At 53.0% G+C, this 12,845-nt stretch overlaps 1 protein-coding gene across 1 annotated transcript in view; it reads left to right on the forward strand.

Moving 5' to 3' along the window:
- Nucleotides 1–12,845, forward strand: part of ALK (ALK receptor tyrosine kinase) — a 769,970-nt gene that overhangs the window by 700,451 nt on the left and 56,674 nt on the right. The window contains exon 13 of the mRNA XM_004452341.3: nucleotides 10,739–10,889. Within this exon, the coding sequence (XP_004452398.2) occupies nucleotides 10,739–10,889 (151 nt within the window). The remainder of the gene's footprint in view (nucleotides 1–10,738; nucleotides 10,890–12,845) is intronic.

Consider the following 12,845-nt stretch of genomic DNA (forward strand, 5'->3'; position numbering starts at 1 on the left):
CCATCCCCAATTTCCCAAGGAGGAAACTGAATCTCAGAGGGGTAGGAGATTCTCTATAGTCACCTGGTCCATAAACAGCCCCCACTTCCACCCCTCTGAACTCCAGCCTCCCTCCCTGAGCTCCTGCCACCACACTGCCCCTGCAAAGCTGTTGTTGGAGCAAAGGCCTCCAGAGGCTGGACACAATGGGAAGTGAGTTCATCCCTACCATGGCCCCCAGCCCCCACCAGGTCCTCAGACCCCTGGGAAAAAAAGGGACTTCACCAGTTGCCCCATTTACTCTCTAGCTTAAGTTATCCTGGGCAGCCCCACCCCTGGAGCCTCTGTAAACACACCACAGGGAACATTGTAAGTGCTTTTTAAAGTACATTCTGGGGAAGCAGATGTGGCTCAACTGATAGAGCATCTGCCTACCATATGGAGGGTCCAGGGTTCAATACCCAGGGCCTCCTGACCCGTGTGGTGAGCTGGCCCACAGGCAGTGCTGCCGCACGCAAGGAGTGCCATGTCACGCAGGGGTGCCCCCGCGTAGGGAAGCCCCATGCACAAAGAGTACACCCCACAAGGAGAGCCACCCCACGTGACAAAAAAGCTCAAGCCTGCCCAGGAGTGGCGCCACACACATGGAAAGCTGATGCAGTAAGATGACACAACAACAAGAACAAAAGAGACACAATTTCCCAATGCCCCCTGACAATGCAAGGGGATGCAGAAGAACACACAGCAAATGGACACAGAGAGCAGACAATGGCAGGGGAGGAGAGAGAAATAAATAAATCTTTAAAAAAAAAAAAAAAGGACATTCTGGCAGGAATGCCCTAACAAGGTTAGGCTGCCATCAGGTTAGCTGCTCTGGGTCCCATGCACCCCCAATAAATGGCCTGAAGCCACGAGGCACCCCTGGCCCCACCACACTGGGCAGGCCTGTCCTTCCCTCCAGCCAAGTAGAAGTCCTGCCCTCTTCCCGAAGCAGGAAGGGAAGGACTTCCAGAGAGAAGAGCACAGATGTTTGTTGAGAACCCACCAGGTATTTCGCCTCCATGTGGCGTGACTGTGATTCTTCTTCTTATTGATACCCCCATACTTCTTTATGAGGAAACTGGAGTCAGAAAGGTAAATGAAGCAACAGGCCTCAGGCCTCATGATCAGCGACAGGACTGGGATTGGAACCAGGATCCAAGTCTGTTTTCTTTTCACTAAAGCGTCAGCTCTGGGAAGCATGCAGAGGAACAAGAGGAGAGAGGGAGGGGAGACCAGACAGGCCTCACCCACCAGCCTCCTCCAGGAAGTCTCTGTGGGACTGAGGGGCCTCCTGACGGGGTATTGACCAGCGTAGCCCCTCGTTTCAGATCCCCGTTCACAAAGAGCAACCTGAAGAAGAAAGCAGAGGGGCTGTGGTGGGGATGGGGACTCCGATAGTAAGTCCTCAATAGGCTCTGGTCCCACCCCACCTGGGGCAGACTGGCCAGCACCCCCATGCCTTTCCTGCAGTGTGGACAATGCTCAGGAGATGCCAATTCAGGGGTCTGCACCCTCATAGATAAAGGCAATCAAGCCCCCCTCCAAATCGGGTGAATGGGGACCAGGGATTTATTTGACCTCTTGAGACTCTGCCTCCCCATCTGTAAGGGAGTGCTAACACCTGCACGGTGTGTCGTGGAGATCATGGTCAAGTACCCAGCACAAGGCCTGCACATAGGAGGCACAATCACTTTAGGTCACTTTCCCTTCACCTCCCAGACCTGAAGGCAGAGAAATGAGCTGGAGTGAGGAGAGCGGCCCAGGGACAGCCATTTCTGCTTCCAAGTGTTTTTTTCCTAACTTCATCAGGTGGCTCCTGCATTTTGAAAGATTTTGCCCGCCAGACAAACTGCCCTTATTAAGTAATAATTAATTCATTTCCCCATTTTTTATTAATCACAGCTGTATTGAACTGCTAGTCAGGTGGTTTTGTTTCCTGGGCTGCTCAAGCAAATACCATGAAATGGTTCGGGTTAATCAAGGGGGATTTGTTTTCTTGTGGTTTTGAGGCTAAATGGAAGTCCAAATCAAAGCATCATCAAGGTGATGCTTTCTTGCAAAAGACTGTGGCTTTTTGGGGCTGGCAGCCAGCAATTCTTGGTCCTCAGTTTATCACATGGCGAGGCACATGGTGGCCTCTCCATTCTCTTCTGTTGATTTCAGTTTCTGGCTGTTCCCTCTGTGACTTGCTCTCTCTGTCTGCATTTCATTCTACTTATAAAGGACTCCAGTAACAGGCTGAAAACCCATCCTGATTGAGGTGGGCCACACCTTAACTGAAGTAGCTTCATCGGTGGGTTCATACCCACAGAAATGGATTAAATTTAACAACTGGGGAGCTGGTGTAGCTCAGTGGTTTGAGCACCTGCTTCCCATGTATTAGGTCCTGAGTTCAATCCCTGGTACCACCTGAAAAAAGAAATTACAAACATGTTTTTCTAGAGTACATATAACTTCAAACTGCGACATCAGGTTTCTGACCAGCATGTATTTCCAGTATTGCCACACTGCGTCAATGTACTTCTAGCCCAAATCCGAGGTTGTTTTCATTTATCTCTTTGAACTATTGAGACTAGCTCATAGCCCCCGAAATTACCTGGTGAACTCCTGGCTGGAAGCATGCACAGGGAGCTGTTTTTCTGATGACGCAGAGCACTTTGCAGTGTCCAAATTGGCCAAGGGGACGTTTTAACCTGGGGGACTTTTTTGACCTGCCCTGAGGCAACACCACAGCAAAGTGGAAGGATCAGGACGGGAAAACACTAGGTTTGCGTTTTTGTTCTTGATGTGTTTACTGTTCAATTTTTGTTTTTAAACCTTTAAAGTAAAGGCTGTAATAGATATTCCTGACCCTTCCCTCATCCTTGACCCTGGAGTAGGCTCAGGGCTTCCATGACAATGTCTTTTGGTCACATAACTTGGTTATCAAAGAACCTGAGAGTTTAATGATTTGTCTTTTTCATCACATCAAAATGTCCCCAAGTCAAAATATGCATGATGAAAGGTCAGCACCCTTTTTCTGAAAGCTCTTTCCTTCGTATTAATCATTATTTAATAAGTACAGTTCATCTAATGAGAAAAGTGGGGACGTACCAGAGGATATGAGGAAAGGCTTCCTGGAAACAGAAGGGTTGGGGGTCACAGCTTAATACTTGCTAGTACTCTGCCTGCTACCTGAGACCTGGCTCTGCTGGAGGTGAAGGAAGGTGAAGGAAAGGGAACTGACATTCACCAAACACCTCCTATATGCCCAGGTGGGGCCCTTGTTGCCCCAGCCTCCTCGGGGATAGATGCAGTTGAAAATGCCCCCACCCCCTCTTCTAATCAATAATTCATCATGGACCCATCATCTACCCTCTGCTCCTCCACCACCACCAAGGAAGAAGCCAGGAGAGGAGTGGAGGGAGGGGCTGAAGAGATGGAGAAGGCAGGCTGGAATGGTGCTCAGGTACAACACCTAAACCCCCAGCCACCCCGCCCCTGCACCTGCTTTCCCTGCGCCGGGCTCCCCCTTCCCCTGTCATTGCCACTTCCTCTCTTCAAACGTTTGTCCTGGTGGGCGGACTTGCTCTCCTTCTGATTTTCAAATCTCAGTGAGTCATGCTAAGCACCTGGGGGCCAGCGCCTTCCACCAGGTGGTCAAAAGTGAGTAAGAGCCAGTGCCTGCCCAAGAGGAGCTGCAGCCAATGGAGGAGGAGGCCACCCGAGCCAAGCCTTGCAGTGTCACAACTAAGATGGAGGTCGGCGCTGGCGGTCGGAGGCCGGGCAGAGGCGTTACACTCAGCCCAGGTTTCTGAACGGATTCCCCAGGATGGAAACCTGGGTTAAGTCTTGAAGGTGACGATATTTGTCTAAGCAAAGAAGAATGGGAGGACCTTCTGTGCCTGTGCTGGCAGGTCCGGGGCACAGGCTGGTCATCAGAGCCAGGGGAGGAGATGAGCACCAGTGATGGAGAGGAGAAAGAACAGCTGGCCAGGAACAGCTGGCCAGAAACAGCTGGCCAGGGAGTGCGATGGATGCCAGAAACGGGGCGCGGCTGGAGCCCATGGACAAGGTGTGGGCCTGCCGGAGGTTGTCACTGGCCTGGAGTCTCACCTCCCAAATGCCTCTCGCTCCCTCTGGTGGCCGTGTAAGGACAGAATTGAGGGAAATGAGTCCCAAGGGCTAAGTCGCAGCAGGGAAAATCTGGATGGAGAGGGGGGGCAGGTAGATAAGCGTTTGGGAGGTTGAGTCAGCCCAACTGGAGGATGGTTTGGATGTGGGGCAGGGAAAGAGGCAATACCCAGAATGCCAGCCATGCTTCTGGCTTGAGGGGTGGAGGAAGCCAGGGCAATGAGCGACAGCCCCCCCCCCCACCACCTCAAGGAGTTTGGTTGAGAAGGAAAGGTGTGCCTTAGAGTCATCGAGAGGGGGGGCACCAGATAAAGGGATATCACTGGGTCATGGCTGAGTGATGACAACGTCTAGCATGTGCCACGGGGCAGGGGACAGAAGTGGACTGGAGGGTGGGAGGCCACGGGAGTGCCACCCAAAGAGCGGGGCTTATGGGGTATGTGCTGTGTAGGTGGCCGTGGACGAGATCCTCAACCACAGCATGACATGGAGACAGATGATGACAAGCCCAGCCCTGAGGGCTGCTGGGGACAGGGGGGATTTAATGAGTTCCCGGGTGTGACACACCCCAGGCAGAGGTGGCCGGCACTCAGCAGACGTCTGGCCGCCCTTCCTCCTCCAGCCTGGCTTCTTCCTTCCCCCTCTCGCTCTCTCCCTCCAGCCTTCCCTTCTCCCCCTGACCTCTCGTGGGCTCTGCAGCCTTCCCAGCCCTCAGCCCTCCCCTCCCACCCCACGCACACACACATCATCTGTGAAGCGCTTGTCAAGCCGTCCTGCAGCTCCTCGTGGCACTTCTCATACCACTCACTCGTTCTTCACACTGATGTCCACGAGGCCCAGAGCCCAGCTGGAGCCAGCAATCTGCCAGCGGCCCTGAGCCCAGCTGTTCCTGCTCCTCTCCGTCACTGGTGCTCATCTCCACACCTGGCTCTGGGGACCAGCCTGTGCCCTGGACCCACCAGCATGGCATGGCTCCAGCTCTGGGCCAGGCATTAGCAGGGGCGGGGCGGCAGAACTTCCAGAAGGGACCAAGATGCAGCCCCCTGGAGCCTCCCAGTCTTGGAAAAGCCACGGGACAGAAAAGTGAAATAACAGTCCACGAAGTCAATAAAGTTCTCAACAATAATGGAAGTGCTGTCATGACGCATGATTAATTGCCGGAATAATTGTACAGATAGCCATCGCTATAAAGAGCACCGAGCCGAGAGAGCTGAGGCGGGGGTGGTGCTTGAAGATGGATGGGCTGCAGGCAGGATGAGTCCATCTTCTGCCACGGACGTGCCATGTGACCTTGAAAGCATACCTCGACCTTGAAAGGGTACCTTTCCCACCTGACAGCAGCCCTATCTGTAGAGTGAGAGGTTGTAGAGAGAGGTTGCCAGGATCCCTTCCAGCCCTGATATTCCCAGGCACTTTCTGTGCTCCGCGACCCTCGTCCATCAATGTGATCCAGAGCAGAACCTGGAGCACCCCTCCAGGGCCTACCCGAGGAGCATGCACCTCAACCACTCACCCCTTCAGTGCTGACACCCAGGTCTATCACCCGAAGGCTCAAATGACCCATCGGGGTGATGCTATCCTAAGTCCGAACAGAAGTTACCTCCTGGAGGAGCCCTGCAAACAAACGCGCGGTCCTGTATGCTCTCACGGCACCCTTAGGGTAGATAGGGCAGATCTTAATCTTCTGATTTCACAGTTAAGGAAGCAAAACCCAGAGAAGAGAAGGGACTCACCCAAGGAGAGTTTTAGGCACAGGCCAGAGTGGGGTCCAGGACTCCCCCTTCTCCAGATGGGTGTACCAGAGAGAAATGCAGTGCTTCCTCTTTCCCCAGGCCCTTTTCTTTAAAGTGGGGTTCCACTCCTCCTTTCGCTCTCCCTCTCCCATTGCCCCTCCTAGGTATGGGGCAGATGCCTGCCCTGTGCTACATACCAGCTGTGCTCTCATTTCAGGATCTGGCAGGCAGCCACTTTGATTTGCTGCTAATTCTTTATTTAAAAAAGATTCACAACTCAATTACATCAGGTAACAATAGCTCACAGTCAATAATACAAAATGCAAACCCAATAAACATCCATTCTGACCAGGGGACATGGATTTAGATGAAGAAAAACAAAAAAATTACAGCATCAGCTCGTCGAGAACAGTATCTTGTAATTTTCAGTAAATTGGAATCACTGCGAGTCATTTTCCCCACTTGAGTGGCAGGTATATTAATTTCTTGTCATTTGTCAACCATCAAAAATAAATTGTTTACAAGGGATGGGGAGAAAGCTTCAGGGATTTAGTCTGAGGCTGTTATTCTGGCGTGGGTTTGTGAGAAGCGATTCACAGGGTTTGGGGGTTCAGAAGGGCCAAGGCTGGCCTCTGCTCCCACGGGGCCCCTAAGGACATGGTCCTGAGTGATACTGAGCCGCCCTGGCAGACCCTGTTGACCATACACTACTCCACCAATGGCCCTGGCTTCTGGGAATCAGGGTCTTATTGTCTGGCCCCTTCTCCCTCCCAGAAGTAATTCCTGGGAAAAGAGTGCCCAGACTCACCCACAGGGGCATGGCATAGTAGCAGCTATCTTTGCTCCCCTCTGATTTTACTCCAGGCACTGAATAGTCTCATTTAATACCCACGCCCGTCTTTCCAGGTCAGTATTATTCCCGATTTACAGATGAGGAAACTTAGGCTCAGAGAGGGTAGACAACCTATGAAAGGTTACACAGCTAGTGAGTAGCACTGGCAGGACCTGTTAGGTAAGCCAGGTGCCTTGGGTACAAAATTTAAGGAGTTACTCCCTCTCAGGGTCATTCAAGTACAAGGTCAGCACCCGAGAGGGAGGTGCCTCATTTGCTTTCCCCTAGTCCTGGCCCAGAGGAGCAGAGCTTGCATTTGGACCCAGGTATGTCTGCATTCAAGCCCTTGCTTGGTTCACTGTCACATTCCACTTCGAATTCCTTAGCTTTGGAGCAGCCACTGAAAGCTTTCAAAGCAGTGAAGCTCTGATGGGATTTGGAATCTCAGAGGGCTGATAAGGGGGGTACTCCTTCCCAGGACTCCTCCATTTAGCCCACCACCTGTGCCCCTGACTTTAAAGTAGCCCCTCATCCAGGGTGGAAGTGTGGGGCTCACACTGAACAACAAAATCTGATTTCTAACACCTTGTTGACAAGCTCTACTTTCTACTTTGAGATCCATAGAGCTACCCTTAGTCCCGAGATGGACCTTGTATTTTGCATCATTTGCAGCATTTTCCGATCCACTGTCCCTTTGAGGGTAGGGTCCTTATCCTGGCTTTATTCCTCCATAGGGGAAACTGAGGCTCTGAGTGGTTGGCTGAGCTGCCCCACATCACACAGCCAGCAGAACGAAGACTACAGCCGGCAGTGTGATTCAGCGTCCAGGGCGCTGCCAAGAACTAGGTCAAGACAGATGGGGCTGGTGTGCAAACTTGGTTGGGAGCAGTAGAAATTGGGAAAGCTCAGGGTGGAAAACATGAGTCGGGAACAAACATCTTCTAAAATATAATAATTTGGCTAAATTTAAACATGTGAAAGAGTTCAGAATGATTCATAATGCATGCAGATTGATGCAAATGATGCAAAAAGGGATGACAAGGGTAAAGCTTACCTTCCAGAAGCTGGGGTGGGCAGGACCAGGACTTGCCTCTAGCAGAAGTTTTCCAACAAACCACGTCTTCATGAGAAAGCCCTGGAAATCTGCAGCAGGTGCAGGACAGAGCTGGGGCCCGTCCGTGTTGCTAAACTCTACACAGAGAGTCTCTGGAGCCTGTTCTTAGGTCGCCTCCCCCCATCACCACCACTATCACTTGCCCCAGCCTTTCCTTGTCAGAGCTAAATAATTCTGCTTCCTTTCACCTTTTTCCTCAGCCTTTTAATTATCCTTTTCACCATCTCCATTTCTAAGAGGTCAGGAGTGAGTATTTGGCTTAGGGCCTGAGTGAATTAGGGTGGGGCTGTAGCTTCTCAGACCAGCTCCCAACAGCATGTGGGAGAGGACGTGTCTTCAGTGAGGAGAGTGTGGGGGTCTGGACCTGCATTTGCCACTTAACTGTGTGACCACAGACACATGACTTAACGCTTTTAAGCCTCAGTTTGTTCATCTGCCAAATGAAGTTAATAGCGTCTAGTGTTTATGGCTAGTGGGGGGATGCATCGTGCATGTAAGCATGCATCCATGCAGGCATGTGGAATGATGCTCTACACCTCCCCCTCCAACCCAGCAACCCCCGCTTCCCCACTCCAGCCACCCCTGCACTCACACAGCAAGCACTTTCCTGCCTCTTCCCTTCAGCTCACACAAGCACTGGCTCCTATCCTCTACCATATCCTGCTTGCGCCTTTCCTACCCATCAGCTCCACTGTGAGGCCATCTTCAAATTGCCACCTCCATCCAGCCAAGGCACCCCCACCAGCCAAGGCTCCCCCAATCAGCCAAGGCACCCCCACCCAGCCAAGGCAACCCCCAACCAGCCAAGGCAACTCCCACCCTGCCAGGGCACCCCCATCCAGCCAAGTCACCCCCAACCAGACAATTCACCCCCCAACCAACCAAGGCGCCCCCAACTAGCCAAGGTGCCCCCATCCAGCCAAGGCACCCCCAACCAGCCAAGGCACCCCCATCCAGCCAAGTCACCCCCAACCAGACAATTCACCCCCCAACCAACCAAGGCGCCCCCAACTAGCCAAGGCGCCCCCATCCAGCCAAGGCACCCCCAACCAGCCAAGGCACCCCCATCCAGCCAAGACAGCCCCCAACCAGCCAAGGCAACCCCCAGCCAGTCAAGGCACTCCTATCCAGCCAAGGTACCCCCAACCAGACAAGTCACCCCCCAATCAGCCAAGGCACATCCAACCAGCCGAGGCACCCCCAACCAGACAAGTCACCCCCCAACCAGCCAAGGTACCCCCAACCAGTCAAGGCAGCCCCAGCCAGCCAAGGCAACCCCCAACCAGTCAAGGCACATGTATCCAGCCAAGGTGCCCCAGCCATGTTCTCCAACCTTCTGCCTCCTCCAAACCCCTATCCCAGCCATCTGACTGCCTCCTGATACCTGACTGCCCTATAGTCCTCACCTTTGGATAGCAAGTTGCAGCCTTCTTAGGGCTTCTGTCCCATATCTCCTGTCGATTTTAATCCACCCCCCTACCCTGTGAGTTTGAGAAAGAAGCTCTTCTTCTTTTTTCACTAATGAGGAAGCCAGGACTCTGAAAGAACTCACAGCTAGGAAATGGTGCATCTGATCATGGAGCCCCAGAGCCCTTTGGCCAATCCACCATCTCCCCAAACAGAGCCATTTCTGTTTTCCTAACCATGACCCACCTCCCACTTTCTTTGTGGCCCTTCAAGGGTCTGAATTCTGTCTCAGGGCTCCTAACATGGTGCCCTGCAGGGAGTAGGCTCCCATCAGTGCTTGATGACCCACCGTGGCCATGGGGCAATATTCTTCCTTAGCATTCCACCTGGGCTCCTCACTGGCCTGTGAGTACACAGGCCAGCCCTCCATGCTTGTCTCTGGAGAAAGGGCCCGAGCCCTTCATAGGAGAGCCCCCAGAGCCTCTGCAGGCTTGGAGCATGGACCCTTCCTAGAATTGCAGGGAGAAGCTGCTACATGAGCATATGTGCAAAACTGCCTGGCATCTCTTCCTGGAAGCTTTTCAAAAGGACCTTGGTTGTGAATGCATGAGGGCATGGAAATCCCCCCGAGTCCCTTTTCCCTGGCAGCACGCCTCTGGGGAGACATTTGTAGCTGGTACGCGAGCTGTCTTCAAGACATGCCACGCTTCTGATACGGTTCATGAATCAAGTTTTTTTCCTCCATCCTTGCCTAACTTCATCCCAACAACTTCAGAAGCAGCGGAAATACTCCCACATCCCCACACTCTGTTTTTATTTTCATCGTGATTGGTTGTTTGTTGTCTGCACACATATTGCTCCAGAAGGAGTTACTGGTGGGATGGGAATAAACAGTCTGTGCTGGTAAACACGGCTCTCTGCAGTCATTCCGTGGGAAATGTCCGTGTTTCTAGACCCCGTGGGGAGACTGTAAAACTCGTACCAAGCCAATGGCTGCTACTACCACCATTAGTAGTAATAATAATAGCTACATATTTAGTGCTAAGGATGTGCCAGCCTCAATTACAAGACTTTGCACGTCCTCATAACACACATGGGGAATTAGGTGAGTTCTTATTGCCACTTTGCAGATGTGGAACAGGGAGGCTAGGTTTGGTGTTAAAGTCCACACAACTGGTAAGTCGTCGCACATGAGTCCTTCGATCTCGAGCAGGGAGAGAAATCCATAGTGGGGAAATCCCAGGCTTCTGGGGAGCCATCACCGCAAAGCCCCGCGTAAACACATGCAGCCTCTCCCCCCATATGAGTTCCTTATTGTCCTCACTTGGTGCATGAGGCCACTCACTGTTCCTCTTTGACCTTGACCCTCCCTCTCCACTGACTGCACCGGGCTGGCGTGGATGAGGATTTTGGGGCCGGCAGACGCTCCGCGCCAGGTGCCCTGGAGCCCGCCGGGCTGGAGGGAGGGGACCACGGTTTGCCCCACGGCAGGAGCCAACGTACTTCGTCCCGTTGCAGCATCTCGGGCTACGGCGCGGCCGGCGGCAAAGGCGGGAAGAACACCATGATGCGGTCCCACGGCGTGTCGGTGCTGGGCATCTTCCCCCTGGAGAAGGACGACATACTGTACATCCTGGTCGGGCAGCAGGGGGAGGACGCCTGCCCCAGCGTAAGTGCCCAGAGCAGGTCTTCCTCCTCCACGCTCATCCGGGACACGGGGCAGCTTGTGGGGGACCCTGGGACCCACGGCCTTCCTGGGGACTTGCCCCCAGGTGGGAGGCACTGTTGTCCTGCCTACAAATGCCCCTCCCCCTCCAGGGCCATTTGGGTGCAGAGCAAGCAGGTGGTGTGTGGCACTTGGAGTGTCACATCCCTGCAGGCCAGGCTGTGGCTTTCTGCAAGGTACCCCTGAAACTGAAGAGCTGGGCCCTACCTGAACAGACAAACGGTTACTGTTCTCGGCAAGAGTGCACGTGGAAGCTCACCTCCCAACCTTCCTTGCTGGGGCATTGCTGTGTTTAGAAACGGGAAAAGCTCAGGTTAAACATCTCTTGCTCAGCTCAGCATCAGACTCAGAGCCACATACATGACTTCTGGGGAGGGGACCGGGTTTGAGGGTGCTTTATCAGTCATGCCTGAAATTGTTGCAAAAGAAACCATTCATGTATGCTTTATGCTTGGTGTGATTAAACCTCGAAAACGGAAATCTTATGAAAAAGCATCTACGCATCGCTGGTAAGCTCTTCATATGTAGCCCCATTCCACCCAGTTTACAGAAGAGGAAAGTGGAGGCCACAGAGGTGAAGGGACTCGCCCAAGTCACTGGAGGAAGGGACTCCAGGCTCCTGCTTTCCATTGGCCTGGTCGTCCACGGCCTTTTCAATCCCTTTTCCATTGTGCCCATCACTTGTCAAGCCAGGCTGCCATCGTCTGAGCCCCAGAGATGGCCTGTCCTTCAGTTTTTGACCCCATGGAGAATTATCAGTCCAGAGAGATTGCTGGGTGATCAGCTGTCAACAAGGGAGGAGAGAGTGGTGCCCAATGAGGCAGCCGTGCAACGCCCCCACAGCCCAGTCGGCTGCCTCTTGTCTGTGGCTGGGGAGGTGGGAACCTGGCAGTGAGGCTGCCGTGGCAGGAGGGTCCTGGCACCTGGCTCGGGTCTCCCAGTTGGACCAGGCCCCACCCTCACCCGAAGCCCTACCCGCCCTGGGGTGGGGGCCAGGGCAGAAGGCTGGGCTCTGATGCTCAGGACCCAGGCTCCTTCTCCTTATTTGAGAGCAGGCTGGAAGGGCAGATGTGGGAACCGGGCTGCTGAGCAAGCAGTTCTGGTCCACACAATAAACTCAGGACCCCTAAGCGTCAGGGCCTGGGCTGGGAGCCCAGAACACAGCCCGAGCTACGGCACAGCCCCCCACGGAGCTGGCCTGGGGGGCCTCCCCCACCACGAGGGTGAAGGCAAAGCAGCAGGAGGACGCTTTAGAAAAAACCTTTCGCTTGAGAAATGTATCGACTCCAACTTTTATTTAGCAACTATAATCAGGACGGTCCAACCTGACAAAATATATTAAGTCATTAAATTACAGGCTGCTGTAATTTTCACAGGAATGTATTGAGTACTAATGTAATTCTTTCATCTAAGCAGAAAGATTGGCTTCTGCATGGGACTTTTACTTGATTGGATGGTAATCAGTTGTCTTTTCACAGGACCGGTTTTTTTAATTCAATTGTAATCTACTTGTTCCTCTCGGCTGCTGCACTTTTATCATTTTATTAATCAACCTGCTTGCTCCAAACTTTGTTCGTGCACATGCGGAGGGAGTTCAGAATCCAGTGTGCCCTGGTGATTCTCCCTCTAGGGATGGGGACAGCGCCCTCTGCTGGTCAGACGGGGCATCGCAGAGGTGTGGGAAAGTAATCAGTCTTTGCTTGTTGCCCCACCTCCACCCCCATCAGTCATGTGGAGAGCAAGAAAGCAAGCCGGTTTCCAGGCACTAGGGCAATCTCTGTTTCTCCATGGGTGGATGGATAGTGTCTAGAGAGGTCCCTGTAAGATGGGGGCTCTTAGATTTTTTTGTTCCATGGGCCCCTTTGCCAGTCAGGTGAAAACCAGGGACCCCTAAATCCA

Source organism: Dasypus novemcinctus, chromosome 25, assembly GCF_030445035.2.
Source record: "Dasypus novemcinctus isolate mDasNov1 chromosome 25, mDasNov1.1.hap2, whole genome shotgun sequence".
Lineage (NCBI taxonomy): Eukaryota > Metazoa > Chordata > Mammalia > Cingulata > Dasypodidae > Dasypus > Dasypus novemcinctus.